Source organism: Xenopus tropicalis, chromosome 4 (genome assembly GCF_000004195.4).
Source record: "Xenopus tropicalis strain Nigerian chromosome 4, UCB_Xtro_10.0, whole genome shotgun sequence".
NCBI lineage: Eukaryota > Metazoa > Chordata > Amphibia > Anura > Pipidae > Xenopus > Xenopus tropicalis.
The window spans coordinates 84,771,842-84,793,223 of record NC_030680.2 but is presented as its reverse complement, the minus strand read 5'-3'; the positions used below and the strand labels follow the sequence as shown (position 1 = coordinate 84,793,223).

Sequence of the window (21,382 nt, the reverse complement as noted above, 5' to 3'; positions counted from 1 at the left end):
CAAACTGGAGAGTTGCTGAGCAAAAAGTGAAATAATTAAAAAAACTAAAAATAATAAAAAAATGAAGACCAGCTGCAAATTGTCTTAGACAGTGAGTGCCATGCAAATCTGGTATTTGCAATTCCATATCCCAGTTATTAAAATTTATAAAATAACAGGCTTGAATAAATCAGCAATTCCAATTCCAAGCTACCCCTGAAAGCAATGGAAACTGGAGCTATAGAAACAGTTCTATTATTTAGAACATAATTAGAACATTTAATATAAAATACTGCAAGGAAAGGGGAATAGTTTATCGATTGGTACAAGGGAAGTTTATTAAGATTATGCATGATAATTGAACACCACAACACAATTTTTGATAAATTTGCCAATTTGGCTGTATATACAGGTATGGGACCTATTATCTAAAATGCTTGAGACCTCAGTCTACATAAAAATAATTTTAACATTAACCCAATAGGATTGTTTTGCCTCCAATAAGGATTATTTATATCTTGATTGGGATCTAATACAAGGTACTGTTTTATTATTACAGAGAAAAAGGAAATCGTTTTTAAAATTTTGAAATATTGGATTTAAATGGAGTCTTTAAAAGGTGGCCTTTCTGTAATTTGGAGGTTTCTGGATAATGAGTTTCTGGATAACGGATCACATACCTGTATATAGAAGAATATTTAAATATATATATATATATATACAGAAGAAATACAAAACCACTCTTAGGGGCACATTTACTAATGCACGAACGTCCGAATGCGTTTTTTTCGTAATGATCGGTATTTTGCGATTTTTTCATAAATTGTCACGACTTTTTCGTAGCCGTTACGACTTTTTCGTAGCGATACGACTTGCGCGAATTGTCGCGACTTTTTCGTAGCCGTCGCGCCGAGTACGAAAGTTTCGGATTCATTCAAGCTTCAGTATCGTGACTTTCCTTGAGCCAGGTTGGAGCTGCAGAGTGCCATTGAGTCCTATGGGATGCTTCCAAATTCATGCAAAGTCTGAAAGTTTTGCCCACCGTTTACGAGCACTCAATACGAAAAAGTCGCGACAATATACGAGCAAATCGTAACGGCTACGCAAAAGTTGCGACAATTCGCGCAAGTCGTAACGGCTACGAAAAAATCGCAACAATTTACGAAAAAGTCGTAATGGCGACGAAACAATCGCAAAAAATACGCAAAAAGTCGCAAAATGTTCGTTTCCAATCCGAATTTTTCCCATTCGGATTCGTGGATTAATAAATCAGCCCCTTAGTGTTGTGAAAAGGAAAATCTTTTACTCCATCAAGTATGCAGATGCATGGACATCAACCATTTCTATTCTCTGGGGATTGTCGTCAGGAAATATGTATATATTTAGTCATAAAATATAAAGCAATAGGATGAAACAAACATAAAACTATTTGTTGTTCCCATATTCTTCCAGTATTGATAACTATTTTTCTTTCGTTTGATAGTAATCCTGTAAACCAGTTCTGTTCCAGCTATTTGTATATAGGGTCAAAATAAACATTTATATTAGACTATTTCCTTTCAGAATTACTCCTGCATGCTTGAAAGTTTCTATGTTTCAGTAAGGCAGCACAGGCTTTGCAACAAAGCAAGAAAATCAACCTAGTGGATCCTTACTGAACTGCAATTTAGTTATATTTGTATATAAGTTTTAGTCAGCTTTAGTTTTGCCACTGGCTCCCAGAACTAAGTGACTGAATAGCAGCGCAGTTACCAAGAAACAGAGTAGTGAATGTCCTAATTTAGAAACAATCATTTCTAGAACAGTAATGATCTCTTCTTGTGTACCTGAAATAACCCTCAATATTAAGAAAACTGCTATAAGGTTAACCTCTCAACCCTCCTGCCTTTGTCATCTTTGCTTCAGCTCTCTTTATACCCCACACTTAATCATTAACTAAATCCAGATGCTTTTACTCCTAAAATCTATCCAAAATTCAACTTGATCTCTCACAAAAAGCAACCAAGACATTATTACACTCACACTTTATGGCTCATGTTGGCTTCTGCAGCGCTGCTTAATGGATTTCTGTTATAGAGCCTGTTTCATTTCCAGCCTGTCATATTGAACGTCATTTCTGCTCTGTCCTTCTTCCTATAGGGGCTATCTCTCGTGATTTTAATATTCTAACCAACATGACCCTCCTTTGTTCCTTTATTGCAGTATAACAGATGGTGCCAGTTGTATGAACCTTTTTAGCTTTCCAGTTCTAAATGTTTTTAAAATATTATTTATACATAAAATTTGTTCCTATACCTCTAATCTGATTTTATCATAAGGTATCAGTTTAAACCCCCATCTCCAAAATTGGTAACAAATGTGTGACATCACTGTATCTGTAGCTGCTGTAATTGACCTGCCTTTCTAGTGACTGACTGGAAACGATGATGTTAAGGATCACATGAGATGTAAGAGCATAATGACATCTTGTGGCAACTTCATGGGACTAACATAATACCCTTGGGTTCATTTGCCTCTTTGTTGTGGTGTGAAAAGTCACTCTGGGTAATCTAGTATTATGAAAAGCTATTATTTAAAGCTAAAATAGGAAATATAATGCCAAACTGACCATTTTTCAAAGCTTGCTGTATTAATGTCAGAAGCATATTTCAACATTCAGATATTTTATTCAAGTTGTGTTCTGTAGGATATGTTCTGCTTGTAAACCACATAAAATGCCCTGAGTGTATTTGTTTTCAAAATCTCCATCTTGTACAAAGGCATGTACTGTAACTAATGTGTTTTTTCGCCTTTCAGACCATAAGTGTTACAATAACACAGGAGTGGATTACCGCGGCACGGTGAGTGCTACAAAATCTGGACGACAATGCCAGCCGTGGAACTCCAACCATCCCCACACTCACACATTTAATGCAATCCGTTACCCTGAACTCAATGGGGGCCATTCTTACTGCAGAAACCCTGGGAATCAGAGAGAAGCCCCCTGGTGCTTCACCTTGGATGAAAATGTCAAGTACGAGCTCTGTGATATTCCAGCCTGCGGTAAACATTCTTTTATTTTCCATTTCCATATTGGTGCATAAAGGCAAAATGGGGGGAATGTTTCATTGTGGGAAACGGAGGGCATGGTTTCATGTTTTCAGCAATACTGTGCTGTTTGACTCCTGTGCAGCCCAACACAGAGCGCCTTTGTAGTGCATGAAAAGAGATCTCTGCTTGAGAACACTGCGCGCCTGAAAGCAAAGCCACAGCATCTGAAACAGGAAATTCCCCCAACAAGACAAACTTTTACCGCTTCAGCATCTGTTTGGCAACTTAAGCAATTACATCAAATATTTTTACTCTAACTATTTACAGGGAAAGCAAATATCCTCTATGATATATCATCTCTAAAGCTTTTCTACAATTGCGGAAGGGCCTGAGTTATGGCAGTAATTGAGCCTATAAATTGCTATTTCCTATCAAGGGATCCCGTGGCCAGCATGTATAGCAATAACAATAAAGTTTTTGTAGCCATTATTGTATGAAAGCTTACATGATACTTCTGCATTTAAACCTACTACCGGCAGAGTCAATGTTCCGCTTTCTAATTCTGGGGAAACTACAACTCCCATCATCCTTAGCTAGTTTAGCTATCCTTTTCTGCAGAAAAAGAAGAGGCTATGTACTGTAAAACTTTTAAAGGGGAAACAAAGAGTGTGTTTATACTATATTACTTATTTATAAAAAATCACGAAATGTGCAACTAGCTTTATGAGTAAACTTTCCTCCTGCGCATAATCTTAACCAGATATATTGTATTGCTCTATATAATGACAATTGGATGCTTCCTAAGGGGGATGTCCCACGGAGCGGTTTAGTCGCTCGCGATAGATCTCTGCTATAGTGGGCAAATAACCGCTCCAAAATGCCTTTTTCTGGGTGACTAAACTGCTCCGTGGGACATCAGCCTAAAGGGTGAATAAGATACCTGTTAAATATCTCTTCTATATTAAGTCTAATTCTTTGATGATGGTATGTGCATGGTTAAGGCAGGACAAGAGGCATTCCTTCAGGTAGGGTTACCACCTCTTCTGGAAACAAATACAGACCTTCCCATATTTTTATGGCTTTTTTTTCTATTAATAACATTGGCATTAAGCATTATAAATAAAGGTCAGGTGCAACCCTACCTCCAAAGGATTTTTTTATGGCTTGAGTCCTCCCAATATATATATATATATATATATATATATATACATTTACCTAAAGGATTATTAGAAACACCATACTAATACCCTTCTCTGACCTCTAGTATCAACAAGGCATTTTCGCCCACAGGGCTGCCGCATACTGGATGTTTTTCCCTTTTCACACCATTCTTTGTAAACCCTAGAAATGGTTGTGCGTGAAAATCCCAGTAACTGAGCAGATTGTGAAATACTCAGACCGGCCCGTCTGGCACCAACAACCATGCCACGCTCAAAATTGCTTAAATCACCTTTCTTTCCCATTCTGACATTCAGTTTGGAGTTCAGGAGATTGTCTTGACCAGGACCACACCCCTAAATGCATTGAAGCAACTGCCATGTGATTGGTTAATTAGATAATTGCATTAATGAGAAATTGAACAGGTGTTCCTAATAAACCTTTAGGGCTCTGGCACACGGGGAGATTAGTCGCCCGCAACAAATCTCCTGTGTCTGGGGCGACTAATCTCCCCGAATTGCCATCCCACCGGCGACAAAGTAAGTTGCCTCACGAGGCATTTTCGGCGATTTGCCGAAATCGGGCCGCTGTGTGTGCCATCCCAACGGCGACTTACATTGTCGCCGATGGGATGGCAATTCGGGGAGATTAGTCGCCCGAGACACAGGAGATTTGTCGCGGGCGGCTAATCTCCCCGTGTGCCAGAGCCCTTAGGTGAGTGTATATCCTTAAGAACAAAACACACACTTTGTAACAGGTACAACGTTTTCCAAGGTCTAGTAAATCATAACCAACTATGCCTTTGATTTTCAACAGCTAGTCAGTAAACACTCCCTGCTTCATAGTTGTTATGGGGTCAAAATGATCGAATTAGAATGGCGGGTAAAGGCGCTGTCGGTTCGGGGACCACATCAACCAGCTGATACGGTCCCCAATCCGATGGGAAAATCAAACATGCCCAATCGAGATCTGGCCGATTTGAGGCCAGATTCGGTTGGGCAAACCCATCCTTTCGATATCGGCAGCTAGAATTGGCACCTTAAGGGCTAAACTCCACAAGCATTTTTCATCAGATTTTGTGGCTCAGATTTAATCTGATCCTACATAAAACATCATGCAACACAATAATGATCTTGAGCTTTAAGACTTTTGAACTTTCCACCTTACCTGTTAAAACTCTCCAAAACTAGGAAAATTATTAGTTATTAAAATCCTGTAGTGCCATTAATATGTATTTATTTGGTTATAAACGGCTTCTTCTTATTTTTGTACTTCAGACTCCAAGGACTCAAAGGAAAAGAACAAAATGGAAATCCTGTATATATTGGTGCCAAGTGTTGCCATCCCCCTAGCTATTGCCCTGCTCTTTTTCTTTATTTGCATCTGCAGAAATAATCAGAAGGCTTCATCCCCACCAGCGCAAAGGCAGCCCAAACATGTCCGTGGGCAGAATGTGGAAATGTCCATGTTAAATGCTTACAAACCTAAGGTATGACATAAATATAGCTGTTTTTTTAAAGATGTGTGGATGTGCTGCTTCCTGAATGGGATTTCAGCCTTACATGAATATGTATATTGTCTAAGGCAGGAAGAACTCCACCACTTTCTATTCATTCCTATGAGATTTTTAGAAATTTATTTATGAATGGGTGAAAGCAAGAGTTCACCATTTGATAAATACTCTCCAAAAAATCCCATAGAAAAGGTGGGTGACTTTTTTTTCTGCGGTGAGCTCTAAGAGCTCTAGAGCTCAACACATAAAAACGCACCCACATTCTATTAATTCCTATTACATTTTAAGAAGAACATTTATCAGTGAGTAAAAGTTAGAGTTCACCATTTGATAAATAAGCTTCTAAAATCCCCTAGGAATACATAGAACGTGGGTGAGTTTTTATGTATTAAGCTCTAAACTTACATTTTGATAAATCTGCCCCTACATGTGTATCAGAATGAGTAAATGGATCATGTACATCTAGTATGAACTCAATGGCAATCTCCATTGTTTACACACCCTCTGTACCAGGGATAGGCAACCTGCTGTACTTTACAAAATGCATTTACTGGCTCAGAATCCTGGGGATAGTAGTTCTTGACACTGAAGACTGTCCATCCTTGTCCTTAATTGTAACTTATATAAACTGCAAAAGATTTGTCATTTTTTAATGCCATGTTTCCATGGTTTGCACCTTTAACCGAAAGTTCAAGAACAATTAGTTTATGCACTAAATGAATTATACAGAATATCTGTTCAGTTAGGAAAGGAGTCCAATGACTAATGACATTAATCAGAATCAGTTATCTGTTTGCTTCAATTCATCTTTATCTTATTGTTTTGGGTTGAAAACCCCAACATACTGTTCTTTGACTTCAGCTTATTCTTCCGCTTCTTATTCTTAGCGCCCCCCATTTTCTAAATGCCACTCCTCCTACAGTTTTAGGGGTACAATACCCAAACTCTCCACACTTCTTCGCCCTATAGCGGAGCAGGTTCCTTGTGCTTCTCTAAACGATCCCACCCCCCGTCTTTTTGTGGCGCCGCTCCAAACCCCCCAATTTTCCCATTGACTTTGACAGGGAAGGTTTTCAAACTGCTGCCACTCTTGCAGCTTTGAAGCTACACCCCCCAAACTTGAATAACATAATAATGGGGTCACCCCGAATGAAACAACACATTTGTTGGATGACCCCAAAGTGGGAGGGGCCAACAACTGCCAATTTTTACCCATTGACTTTTATTTGGAAATTGAAACTGCTGCCAATCTTACAGCTTTGAGGCTACACTCCCCAAACTTGAATCACTTAGTTATGGGGTCAGCCTGAATGAAAATATGATGATTGTTGGATGCCCAAAAGTGGGCGGAGCTGTGAACAGCCAATCGGATTTTACCTATTGACTTGGCAGAAATTCAACCTGTTGCCATTCTCACAGTAATAACACCAGGGTCTCCAAACTTTGCAGGGTTAGGCACCAGGTAACTGCGGTTCAAGGTAAGAAAAAGTCAGTGGAGCCAATCAGAGTTTACCTATTGACTTTCAATCGGGAAATTCAACCTGCTGCCATTCTCACAGAATTAACACCAGGGTCCCCAAACTTTTCACAGTTGGTCACTAAGGCCGTTTTAGTTTTGAAAAGTGGGCAGAGCCACCAACAACCAATCAGATTTCACCTATTGATTTTTATTGGTTTGTTGCCAGGGTTCCCAAACTTTGCATAGTCAGTCACTGGGTGACTACGCATTTAAGGTTTTTTGCATTTTTTTAAGTGGGTGGAGCCACCAACAGCCAATCAGATTTTACCTATTGACTTTTAATGGGGAAATTCAACCTGCTGACATTCTCACAGAATTAACACCAGGGTCCCCAAACGTTTCACAGTTGGTCACTAGAGGACTGCAGTTTTAGTTTTGAAAAAGTGGGCGGAGCCACCAACAGCCAATCAGATTTCACCTATTGAACTTTATTGGTTAGGTGCCAGGGTTCCAAAACTTTGCACATACTCAAGGTTAGAAAGTGGGCAGGGCCGCCAAAAGCCAATTGCATATCATGTTCAGTGGGGAAATTTTAACTGTTGTCATTCTCACATGTTTAATGTCAGGGTCCCCACACGTTGCACAGTTTGTCACTGGGTGACTATGTTCCAAGTTTAGAAAAGTGGGCGGGGCCAACAACAGCCAATCAGATTTCACCTACAGACTTCATATGTTAAATTTAAACTGCTGCCATTCTTTAAATATTAATACTAAGGTCCCCAAACTTTGCAGAGCTAGTCACCAGGTAACTGTGGTTCAGAGTTGGGAAAAGTGGGTGGAGCCACCAGCAGCCAATCATATTTTAACTGTTGGTTTTCAATGGGGAATTTCAACCTGCTGCCATTCTCACAGTATTAACACCAGGGTCACTAGGGGACTGCATTTTTAGGTTTTAAAAAGTGGGTGGTGCCACCAACAGCCAATCAGACTTCACCTATTGAATTTTTTTTTGTTTAAATTTAAAATGCTGCCTTTCTCACACTATTTATGCCAGGGTTCCCAAACTTTGCACAGTTAGTCACTGGCTGACTACATATTCAGGGTTAGAACAAGTGGTTGGAGCCACCAACAGCCAACCCATTTCCACCCATTAAATTTCATTGGTTTATATTTAACTGATGCCAGTATTAATTCCAGAGTCTCTGGGTATTTGCCATTCAAAGTTAGAAAAAAGTGGGCAAAGACACCAACAGCCAATCACATTTCATCTATTTACTTTCAATGGTGAAGTGTAAAATGCTGTCAGTCTCACAATTTTTATGCCTAAGTTCCCAGACTTTGCACAGTTGGTCACTGGGGGACTGCAGTTCAAAAATAGGAAAAGTGGGTTGGGCCACTAACAGCCAATCAGATTTCATCCATGGAATTTCATTGGTTTAAATTTAAAATGCTGTCATTCTCACATCATTTATGCCAGGGTGCCCACTGTTTGTCACTGGGTGACTTCGACTCAAGGTTAGAAAAAGTGGGCACACCCACCAACCATCAATCACAATTTACCTATTGACTTTTATTGGTTTAAATTTAAACTGCTGCCGTTCTGTAACTATTAATTCCAGGGTCCCTAAACTTTGCAGAGTTAGTCACTGGGTAACTGCAGTTCCAGGTTAGAAAAAGTGGGCAGAGCCACCAATCAGATGTCACTCATTGACTTTCAGTGGGGAAATTTAAATTGCTGCCATTCAGACACTATTAAAACCAGGGTCCCTAAACTTTGCATAGTGGTTTTTACTATATAACTGTGGGTCCAAGGTTAGAAAAAGTGGGCGGAGCCAAAACAGATCAGATTTCATTCACGTTTTTCAACCCATGAAGTTTGTTCTCAAACACATTCATTGTGTGATTTCCAGTACAATGGATAGGGTAAAATGTATGTTGTTATTTTCAGTGGCATTTTATTGGCTTTATATATTTTTCTGCATTATCAGTTTGAAGTTCATTTGAATGGAGGAGAATGGCTTGCAAGAACTTATACCCCATTGATTCTTTGTCTTTATGGAGATGGCAGCTTTTGCAGGGCAGGGTCTGAAGGCAAGGAATGGCTTTGTGTGGCTCTGTCACTTTTAGCGCCCTGAAAACCAATATATAGTGCAGTATATCAAATAAAAGTAGCGGACCTATGTGTTACACGTATATGGTTCGTTAGCGTAAAAATGGGTTTCTAATAATGCGCTGTCTGCAGGTTTCCTCAGTGATAACACAGAAGGAAAAGTTCAGAGAGCCTATATCATAGGTTAGGCACAGATTGGGTGCTTATATGACAGTGGGAGGCTGGAGGCCTTTGGTCAGTAGAGTTATGAGGGCCACTGGAAAGCTCTGTTACATGTGCCATTAGGGGGGCTGTGTAACCACTGATATGGTTTTTTGGTGGGTAACTGACTGTGTGAGGGTCCTGTAATTTAACTTTTTAACCATTAAAGTAACTTTTAGTATGTTATAGAATGCCCTATTCATAGCAGCCTTTCAACTGGTTTTTATGTTTTATTTCTTATATTTTTAAATTATTATCTAATTATTTTTGCTCTGTGAGGCTACAATTGTATTGCTATTGTTTCTATTACTTATCCTTCTATTCAGGCCCTCCTCTATTCATATTCCAGTCTTTCATTTAAACCACTCCCTGGTTGCTAAGGTAAACAAGACCCTAGCAACTAGAACGAAGTTGAAATATCAAACTAGGAAAGATGCTAATGAAAAAGTCACATAACTGAAAAACCATAAAAATTAAAACCAATAACAGATAAAAGTTAAGTTAATGGTGAACCAACCCTTTAAAGATAAGAAAAAGGTTATGGTTATGCACTAATGGGAACCTGTGTCATAGCCACTGGGGCTCAGATACCTGCTCCATTATTAAACTGCAGGGACTTAATAAACGCAAGCTTATTTTACATTTCATTTACAATTAACACAATTACATTAGAAGTGTTAAGAAACACTTTGGAAATAAAGATAATTATGTGAGTGGAATAGAAGTGTACTAACCACCCTAAAGTCAAACAAGGTCTAAAAGCAAATATAGAAAAACACATTTCCCTGTTTTAAGATTTGTTGGGACAATTGATACTTCTGGGATGTCCAATGAATAAACACAGGTGAACAGATGAAGACACCACTATTGTATTTCTAGATACCAATTCTTAATGTTTTACTTTGGTTCTGATTTGCTGTCTAGATTCATTGCCAGACTGGGCCTCCTACCAGGGACCATGACATTGAAGGCCCACAATCAGAACAATAGATGCAAATAGTGTATAATTGTACATATTTGATATAGACCCTTGGTAAAAATAAGTAAGGCCCGACTGGGCTTAGCCTTGACTAAGGTCCAGAAGATCCTCTGTATGGGGACAGACATTGTTTAGTTCAGTTCTGTGCTTCTTAACATGTTGTACATTGTCATACAACACATACTTATCAAACAAAACAAAACACTTTCAAAACTGCTTGGATTAAAGCAAGTGTGCACAGCCAAAGCTTTATGACTTTATTTTCTTTTATGGGGTTCCATAATGTTAGTTAAAACAGGCAAACCCCAACGAGGTTAAAGAGAGGTCATTTCACTTTCATTACTTAAAAATAATTTACAATGCACCAGACCTAAACAAGTTTGGCCTACAGGATTTGTGTAATATAAAACATCTGTCCTCTAACAACACTGCTAATTTCCTGCCTTTGCCATAGACTCAGCTGGCTCCATTCATACATTTCTTCATTTGTGCACAGATCATGATTCTCTATTCTTAATTATGTGATAAATAACTGTGTTTAAAAGATCATTGCTGCGCTTCCCAAGAACATCCTGCAGTGGGGTGCTGGTGTGTTTGTATCTGACATGCAGCATGTAATAATAATGTTTTAAATATGACAAAAGACGCAGAATAAAGATTGCAAGCTCTTGTGAACTGGGCCCTCAGATTGTAATGTTATTCTGTAAATTATTATAACCCCTGTTGTTATATTGTACTATAAATTGTGCGTAACTTGCTGGCGCTACATATATTTGATGATGATAATTATGGACAAAGGATCCATTCATTTATGAGTATTACACAAAACATCAAAACATTAATACAAACATAATATTTTAACCCTGGTGGTGCCAGACACTGCAGAGTCTACATTGCTAGAGCTATACAATGTAGTGTAGAACAATTACAGTAAAAACTGTCAGCTTTCATAGCTATTTATACTTCCATACATTACAGAGCATAATTATTGGAGCCTAAAGGCCATACAGGAGAAATGCTCAACATGAACTGTTCCTAATTGTGGCTATAGTATCTGTATAATAACAAAATAAGAACTGGTTTTACAGCAGAACAAAGAGGTTTGTTTTGCCCAGGGCTTTGAAACTCAAAAGGGAATAGCATCTGCACCCTCATAGCAATTTTGGTACATGGGATAGCAGGGTGGGCACAGTTGGACAAGTACTTTTTTACCCAGATTAGGACCAAAGCCTTCCTGCATTGACTATTGCCTTGCACTCTATAATTTTGCTTTTATAATTTTATAACAGCAAATCTTGCAGTAACAGAAAGGCACCAGGTTCTAAAACCTCAGTTAGCCATAAAAGTCATATGTTATATTTCTATGTGATTTATATAAAAACGTTTTTAAAACACAGACACAGTAAGACAATGAAGGTATCTGTATACAAACCAATGAATCCAATGAATGTTAAGCTACAATTCTGATTCATAGCTGGTCTAATGGAAGTAATCCAAATTATTCCACTGACAGTGTATTGAGCTATTATTGTCCAGAATTACTAAATTAGCAAGTAATTTGCTGCTGCTAAATCCAAAACCTCCCATAATGCCTCCATCTCCTCATTTCAGCCTTTTTTCAGTCAGGATACCTCAAGGCTGTTTGTATCCTTCCTATTCTCACTCTACACTGACACTGGTCTTGGTCAGCTTTGGGTTTCTGTATCATTTATATACTAATTTGATGCCCAAATCTTCTTTTTCCCTTCAGACCCACCCCTCACTTCTAGGTCATGCCACAGCCTAACAGCAATTTCTGAATTTATGTCATCACGTTGTAAAAATCAACACAGACAAAACTAAACTGGTTATCTTCCTACCTTCCATTTGTGTTTCCTTCCCTGACATCACTATCAGTGTCAAAAACAACCGTATAAACGTTTGACTCTGCCCTATCATTCATTTCCCACATTCACATGCTTATTAAATCATGCCACTTTCAACTTAGAAACATTTCTAGCATTTGACCCTTCCTTACAGCTTGTCCATGTAATATCCTGTATAGACCTCACTGCTCACTGCTCTGTCTAAACTGACCCCACTCCAGTACATAAAGAACACTGCTGCTAGGCTCATACACCATTCCTGCTGCCCCTATCTGCCAGTCCCTGCACTAGCTACCAAACATACACAGAATTTACTTCAAGATTCTTGTACTCACTTTCAAAGTGCTGAACAGTGTACCACCGTGTATCCCCTCTCTAATTACCAAGTACAACATCACCAACTACTCTTTCGTTACTTCTTCCCACTCTTACATTTAAGACCTTTAACATGCTGCACCTTTCTTTGGAACTCTCTCCCCACCCCTTTAGATACTCCCAGGAGGATTTCAAATAATCACTTAAAATCCCAGCTTTCAATTTAAACTTATAACCTAAGCCCTCAACAACATGACCATACATCCAACAGGTATTCTGGTAAAACGTTTGTCTGTATATGTAAACTGTTACGTATTGAATTTGTATCCCCTTGCAATGTAAAAGGTAATGCCACTATATAAATAATAGTAATCATATTAGCAAATGTACTGTAGGGCTGTTTCTTTTAGTTACATTAGGCATACTGCCATTTCATAGAGATGTCAGTGCAATTTCTGGGTCATTACATTTCAAATATTAAGGTCTGTTGCACATCTCCTTGCTTTTGCTGTTATTGTGTTAATGGAAAAGATGAACAACCCAAAAGGGAAGCTATGTGTTGGATTAAAGATGGACTGATTTATAAGCGCCGTGGAACAGAAGCTTTTGGCACACATTGCCACATACTTTTCCCTATGCCAATGTGTGTGCTGTGCCATGTTTACTGGGTGTATCTCTGATTTGTTTATATTGTGTCTGATTACAACTTAACTAACTTGAGTTAGTTAAGTTGTAATCAGACACAATATAAACAAATTAATATATTATGATCTTACATTTTTCCAAAGGAATTTTAAGTTGAAAATACATATCTATTATAAATATATGTCTTCTCATACATGCTTGTTTAAAGTTGAATAATTTGGCTGATCATATCCAATGTGTTGTTTCAATTTACAGAGCAAAGCAAAAGAATTACCCCTTTCTGCAGTAAGGTTTATGGAAGAGCTTGGGGAGTGTGCTTTTGGAAAGATTTACAAAGGACATCTCTACCTTCCAGGAATGGATCACGCTCAGCTTGTGGCTATCAAGACATTGAAAGATTATAACAACCCACAGCAATGGTCTGACTTTCAACAAGAGGCATCGCTTATGACTGAATTGCATCATCCAAACATTGTATGTCTTGTTGGAGTTGTTACACAAGAACAGCCTGTATGCATGTTGTTTGAATTCATGAACCAAGGAGACCTGCATGAATTTCTCATCATGAGATCCCCTCATTCTGATGTTGGTTGCAGCAGTGATGAAGATGGTACAGTAAAATCAAGCCTTGATCATGGAGATTTCTTACATATTGCTATTCAGATTGCTGCAGGTATGGAGTATCTGTCAAGCCATTTTTTTGTCCATAAAGATCTTGCTGCACGTAACATATTAGTTGGTGAACAACTTCATGTGAAAATTTCAGATCTTGGGTTGTCAAGAGAAATATACTCATCAGACTACTATAGAGTTCAAAATAAATCTCTTCTTCCAATACGATGGATGCCACCTGAGGCCATACTGTATGGGAAATTCTCTACTGATTCAGATATCTGGTCATATGGGGTTGTTCTATGGGAAATTTTTAGCTTTGGCCTTCAACCGTATTATGGGTTTAGCAACCAAGAAGTTATAGAAATGGTCAGAAAAAGGCAGCTTCTTCCATGTTCAGAAGATTGCCCACCCAGAATGTATAGTTTGATGACTGAATGTTGGCAAGAAATACCATCCAGAAGGCCAAGGTTCAAAGATATCCTTGTGAGACTGAGAACATGGGAAGGACTCTCTAGTCATACAAGTTCAACTACACCTTCAGGTGGGAATGCTACCACTCAAACAACCTCACTAAGTGCAAGCCCAGTAAGCAACCTCAGTAATCAAAGATATCCCAATTTCCTTTTCTCACCACAAGCCATGCCACAGGCCCAGATTGCTGGCTTTATTGCCCCTCCATTACCTCAGAATCAGAGATTCATTCCAATAAATGGGTACCCAATTCCACCAGGATATGCTGCTTTTCCAACTGCTCACTATCAGCCTCAGGCACCACCAAGAGTGATTCAGCACTGCCCACCACCAAAGAGTCGATCCCCAAGTAGTGCCAGCGGATCTACAAGCACTGGTCATGTAACAAGCTTGCCTTCTTCAGGATCCACCCAGGATGCAAATATTCCCTTACTTTCACACATGTCTATGCAGAGCCATACAGGGAGCATAGGCATTCCACCTTTCGGAAGCAAAACAAACAAGCCATACAAAATGGACATGAAACAGTCATCTTTAATAGAAGACTCAGATATTCGTGGGCACAATGAATCAATGATCACTGCAGAGTTGTAACTTTGTGATACTTTTGTAAATACTGTATGCAGTAAAAATAAGAAAGACATACAAATTTTTATATGAAATATTTTATTGAACTGAAGTCATTCCAGATGGTAACAGACCATTCCTACAAGTATGTTCTGTGAAGTCAGAATCTGTGCCTAAATGTGAGGGAAAACCTTCCAGTTCGGAAAGTGGCGGCATTGATCGTACAGTGACAGGTTTCACAATACAGGGAAGGAAGAAGAGTTTGCACAGCAGGATTCACTACAGATGTATGTTGTATTTAGGGTGTGCTAACATTATAGACAACATTTCATTAATAACATGTCTCTACCGTATTTGTCCTCACATTCAAAATTAAATTGCATACATATTTATTGAAAAAAACAAAACAGTTTTCACTTATCTTATGCAATGAAAGGCACTAAGTCTGCCCAGGTGCAGTAACCCATGGCAAATAATCAGCAGGTAGCATTTATTGGGCACCTTGGCAAACTTAGCACCATTTATTACATATAGCCGAAAGAGTTCTACTGAACCTAACTCTGTGACAAAATGGGGAGGGCATTAAAGGAACAGTAACATCTAAAAATTAAAGTGTTTTAAAGGAATGACAGTATAATGTACTGCTGCACTGGCAACACCGGTGTGTCTGCTTCAGGAACACTACTATAGTTTATATAAATAGAGCTGCTGTATTGCCACAGCTTATTTAACTATAGTAGTGTTTCTGTAGTAAACACACCAGTTGTACTAGTACAGAGCAACACTACATTATAACACTCTAGTTTTTTGGCGTTACTGTTCATTTAAACATTGAACTTTATAGTTAATAAAGCTAAAGGGCACAAGTGGGTTTTTGACCAAAATAAAAAAAACCAATTCAGCCCCATGCCAAACCAGTTGATTGCAGAAAACCAGTGTTAGTTCAAGAAGTTTCTGCAATCAAATGCCTGAAGTTCATTTAGGTGAAGGTTGATTTGACAAAAATAGTTGCAGTTGAGTTGCAGTTATATTACTGTTTGGAGTCATATTTGGAATGCAGAATGAGATGTGGAGGAGCATGTCCAGCATTAGGCCTTTCTGCCATTTACCTTCTTCACAGCCCTCTGTGGTACATCTTGTGCCATTGCATTTTCTGCACAATACTCAGGTAGGTAAATGGGCATACATAACCCTAATGAATAGTTTTCAATATTTGCTTATAAACAAATTTTCATGGTCAGAAAAAAATATTTTACAATTTTCCTCATTTTTTATCCCTAATTTTCATAATATTTCCTACTCAGTATCTCACAGTTTGCAGAAGCATTAAATATAACCCCTTTGATGCTAAAAACAGGCCCTGAAAAATCTTATACCTTTTCAGTCAAACTGTATATTTATGAATGATTCAACGTGCCCTTCATTTAGTTTTAGGCTCAAGACACATGGGGTTTTTTCAGCCAAGTACATGCCACTCAACTGTCACCAACAATGACGATGGAATGCTGAGAGAAATTCAGCCACTTGGTTTGTGCCCAGACTTTGCAGGTGTGACTTTGCAAAATGAACCCTACTATTCCCATTCAAGAAATGGTTAAACCAAATGCTGAGTTTTGTCACAGATATTGTTGTGTGTTAGGTTCTACATCCCAAGACTAATACAAGGCCATTACAATAGCTTGCTCTGTACAAACTTTAATCCGCTGGGGATTCTGAAAAGGTATGGTATGTCAGGCCAAGGTGTATGATGACTATACTGCAGTTTGATCTTACTGTTGTTTGGAGATGTGTCTGTTGTTATTGTAGTGCAGTCATTGTCACAGTGCCAGGTATAAGTGGTACTATATTAAAAGCACTCTTCATTTCAAAATCATATTTGTATCCTAGGTAGAATTAAACTTGTTGTCTTAGGGTTCCTAAACAAGGGTGGCTTTTTCCTCTTTTAATTAGATTACAGAGATGCAGTATAGACTGTTGTTACATTTTTGGAAGACACACTAAGTACCACATTTGCCCGTGAATGTGCTAGAAAGGAAAAAAGGTTGTTAAAAAAGATGCACCTTGAATAAAAAAAAAAAAACTTGTTAAACATCCCGTTTATTTTATAGAAAACTGTTGTGCCTTTTACCTGTTTTGCCTTGCAGTCAGGAGACATTTATTACTGACAAACTGTCTTGCAAGAAAAGAGGGTTAGATCCTATCTGTAGATTTCACTTTCTTAAATTATAGCAGGAGAATTCAGACAAGTAGTTTTAAAGGTCATAGTAGTAGTTTGAACAGTGTGGATCTTGTTGCTATGCAACTGTAATATAATGCTTCATTTCAACATGACAATCATTGTTTCCAGGAATATTTATTTGATTTAGTATAGAGTTGTAGTAAATATGGGATATTCCCATTTGACTATGCTTTTGAAACCGTAGGACATTCACATTATGTCCTATATGTATAGCTGTGCAGGATGAATCCTAGGGAAAAGAACTCTGTGGCTTAATACCATTTGATCTTGCTCACATGTAAAGGAATCTCAATGGGTTCATTCAGAAAACAACAAAAACCCACTTGCTTTCTTGGACACTGCACTCCTGATATTGTAAGGGGGCTCTTTGTATGAACAGTATTGCTTATGTAGCCAACATGGACTGTTCATTTGGAAACCACTTCAACAGTTACAATATTTTGTTAAGCTTATCACACTGTCAATGTTTCTATTTAAATAGTTGTTTTTGGAATTAACAGAGTTCAAAACAGATTATACCTGAAATGACATTTTTGTATTGAATTTATTTACAAATCTTTTGCACAAATGTGTTATGTTTTATACTGCAGAAATGAAAATACAAATCTGCATTTAATATCGGTGTGGGTGTTTTATTGGGAGTCTTAATCACATGAACACTGGGTCCTGTTAGTAAGTGGACAAAATATATGGCTTAATCAGTATTCCAAATGTCAGGACCTGTCCAGATTCTTTGATAATTCTTTGAGGCTTTTGAAGCTCTCCATTACAAGTGGGCTAAATAATGGGCATATTTATTTTAGTGTGTAAGCCGACATCACTGGTGATGGCCCATAGCAACCAATCAGCAGCCAGATTAAAATGGTCACCTACAAGTTAGAAACAAAAGTTAAGGTCTGAGTGGTTGCTATGGGCAACATTACTAGCAATGTTGGCTTACACACTATAATAAATATGCCCCAAATATCTTCTTCCTCCAACTTTTTCAGAGCTGTTACCACCAGCTTCATGAAGATCAGGTGCCAGTAATGTAACCAAGTAATCACAGGCCAATGTAAGCCTACCTCTTGCTATTACTACTGCTGAGGTGTGATCCAACAGAAGTTCCTGTGATTGCTGCTATGGGCCCAAGTCTAGTTATACTCAGCTGCTGTTCATGATATATACATGCAGAGCCTTTCTCTTTATATATAAAATACGTAGCACATTATATAGCACTGTTATTATACAGGTTTATCTGTTATCCGGAAACCCAATATCCAGAAAGCTTGGAATTATGGAAAGCCCATTTTCCATAGACACCATGTTAATCAAGTAGTTAATTTTTTTTTTAAATAATTCCCTTTTTCTCTGTAATGATAAAACAGAACTGTGGCCTTGATCCCAACTAAGATATAAATAATCCTTATGGGATGCAAAACAAGCCTATTGGGTTTAACTGATGTTTAAAACATTTTCTAGTAAGTTATGGCAATCGAAATTACAGAAGGACCCCTTATCCGGAAAACCCCAGGTCCTGAGTATTTAGGATAATAGGTCCCATACCTGTAGTAACTAATATTTTAGAGTTTATGAAGAACTGAAATATTTTCTGCAGCAAAGGACATATTGCATAGGCAAAAGCAGAGTGAGACGAGAAAATAAGTAAGACAAAAAATATACAAGAAACTATATAAAAATGGCAGGTTCAACAAAAGAAAAGTTTATCTGAAAATTATTTTTTGCTATGAGGCAGACATCAGTATTTAAGTCTATTTCCAAGTGGCCTTGTTTCATTTTACTAAGCAGTGGTTTTGCTGGCAGTAAAATATATTATTATTATTATTATTAATAACATGCAATTATAAAGGTGCAGGGAAATGGGCAGACTAGGTGGGGAAAGGGTGAATGTGACTGGGAAATGGGCGGAGTGGAGGGAAATGGTTGGGGCAGAGGTGGGCCTGTGAGTATGAAGGATTATAAGGAGGGGGGATTCATAGGGTATTACAAATTGATTTACCGGCTAGGCCAGTTAAATAGTGCCTGGTGGCAACTCTAAGCGCTGTACAATACATGGGTGTATACACTGAACATACAGATTACATACACAAATACAACCAAATAGTAAAGAGAGTCCTGCTTAAAAATACTTACAATCTAAAAGATAAATTGAAATAATAATACCACTACAAATCAAGCCTCACAAGCAATCAACTTTCTTTTTCCAATGGTCCCAGTCAAGCTTAAGACATATTTACCAATATTTCTGATTTTTGAAAGTCCCAAGTTGCTGACACCAAACTGCTTCCCATTTCTGCCTGCGTTTCTTTGTTTAGTAGCAGTGTTAAATGTTTTTGTTTTTTCTGTAACCTTTTTTATGATACATTTCTGTATGAATATAACCTGCACTGAGGTAAAACTGAGCAAAAACTTTCCAAACCAAACAGGCATCATTTAATAGGGCCTCTATTCCCAGTTTGGCTCATGTGAAAAGGTAATGCAGGCCACATGTGTCTAATTACAGGCTAGAACTGATCTATTTCATGCAAGGTAGGTCATACAAGGAAGGTAATTAGATGCTGGGGGTGATGCTACATTCCAAATATTTTTTTTTCTACACTGCAGCCCCCTACTGTAAGCTAAGTATTCACCTTATGTCACTGCAAACATTTCCAGATTCTGGAGTGGGATATAAAGAAAAGAAAGAGGTGGAGTTCTGGTAACAAAAACCTTTAGTTCTTCCTTTTCTGCAGGCATGTTTATTTAAGGGACATTTATGCAGCTAGTTGTTGTTATATTTTACTTTTATTTATGTAGTTAGTCAATCTATGGCAGGATTGTCCAACTGGACGCTCACAGGCCATATGTGTCCCTTCAAAGGATTTTTATCGCCCTCAGAGGCTCCGTAGACTTCACTATATGACATCATTTAAATTCAGGTCTGCCCTCCAACATGCTTTATGAGATGTAATTGGCCCATTACACGTAATAAGTTGCACAGCACTGATATATGGGATACAGAGTAAAAGTGGCTATACACATACTATACACATAATCTTCTTCCAACAAACGTTCGGATATCAGTCATATGTTAAAATGCAACGATCTGAAACTAACATTCAGACTGAAATTGTAGGATAAAGCCCTTCAAATACAAATTGGAGGATGTTCTGAACAGGAAATAGTTGGCAGACACCAATCATACGTAAGTGACTTCCATTGTAAGTCCCCCAAGGATATCAAACAATATATCATACATGCACAGATTTTATTGTTATCCAACTGAAATTTTCTAACCTGGCCAATTGACCGATCACCATGATAGGAAAATTATCGGGAAGATAATTCTGAGCCCTCCGCCGTTTGAAAATCGTCCAAAACTAGGTTTCAGGTGATATTATCTGTACGTGTATGGCCAGCTTTAGTGCTACTCTCATGTTTCTTCTATGCTAAATACATAGCATTAATTGTATTGGCTGACAATGAGTGAGGGGGAGAGTGCATAAGCAGTAGTGCCCAAAGCCCTTTGCTACACTTTCTTCTGACTTGATTCAAATCCAGCAGTTTGGTAATAATTCGCTTTTAGAGTAAAGGAAGAAGGTAAACTTCTCCTTTAAACATTCTAAAGGCAGGAGTCTGTTACACACCACACAGGATATTTGAGCTACAAGAATATGAAGCTTATGATTAACGATTAACACCCAAAATGTGTCAGGCCTTATTTTGTGCCCCACAGTAGTCACCCATGTTTTTATATAAAAAAAATGAAGGACTGTTGGAGAAGGAGTGTGGCACCTTTCATCTTTGGTTATTTGCTATGAGCTACAAAATAATGCAAATTGATATGGGAAAATAAAAGAAAAAATGCTTATGCAGGTTTGTATTTAGCTTTACTATAGCTGCTACGGTTAGAAAGAACTGTCCTATTTCAAATGAGGTGTTTTTAGGGGTTATACCATTTCTTTATACTATGAATTCAGATAACACAATATATATGGATTTTAATGGGAATAGTTACTAGGCATGACTCCAGATGCTCCAACAGAGAACTTTCTTTCATATACTATACATAGTTTTCTCTATTATTTGAAGTTTTTATTGGGCCCAAAATGATTTATGTAGAATTTATCCAGAGCAAATCCAAACTTTCATCACAAATCCAATAATACAAATTACTCTAGGTGGAAATCTTCCACATGGTACAAGCTATTGGAAACTATAATGATTTTAGTGTTCTCATTTTCCTTGGTGCATGGA

At 38.0% G+C, this 21,382-nt stretch overlaps 1 protein-coding gene across 3 annotated transcripts in view; it reads left to right on the top strand.

The window, feature by feature from the left end:
- Positions 1-17,762, top strand: part of ror1 (receptor tyrosine kinase-like orphan receptor 1) — a 177,336-nt gene extending 159,574 nt beyond the window's left edge. For all 3 annotated transcript variants that reach the window (XM_004913930.4, XM_004913932.4, XM_002931613.5), the window contains 3 exons: positions 2,776-3,021; positions 5,445-5,656; positions 13,510-17,762. In XM_004913930.4, coding sequence (XP_004913987.1) covers positions 2,776-3,021; positions 5,445-5,656; positions 13,510-14,934 — 1,883 coding nt within the window. In that variant the 3' untranslated portion in view covers positions 14,935-17,762. The remainder of the gene's footprint in view (positions 1-2,775; positions 3,022-5,444; positions 5,657-13,509) is intronic.
- Positions 17,763-21,382: the final 3,620 nt, after the last annotated feature.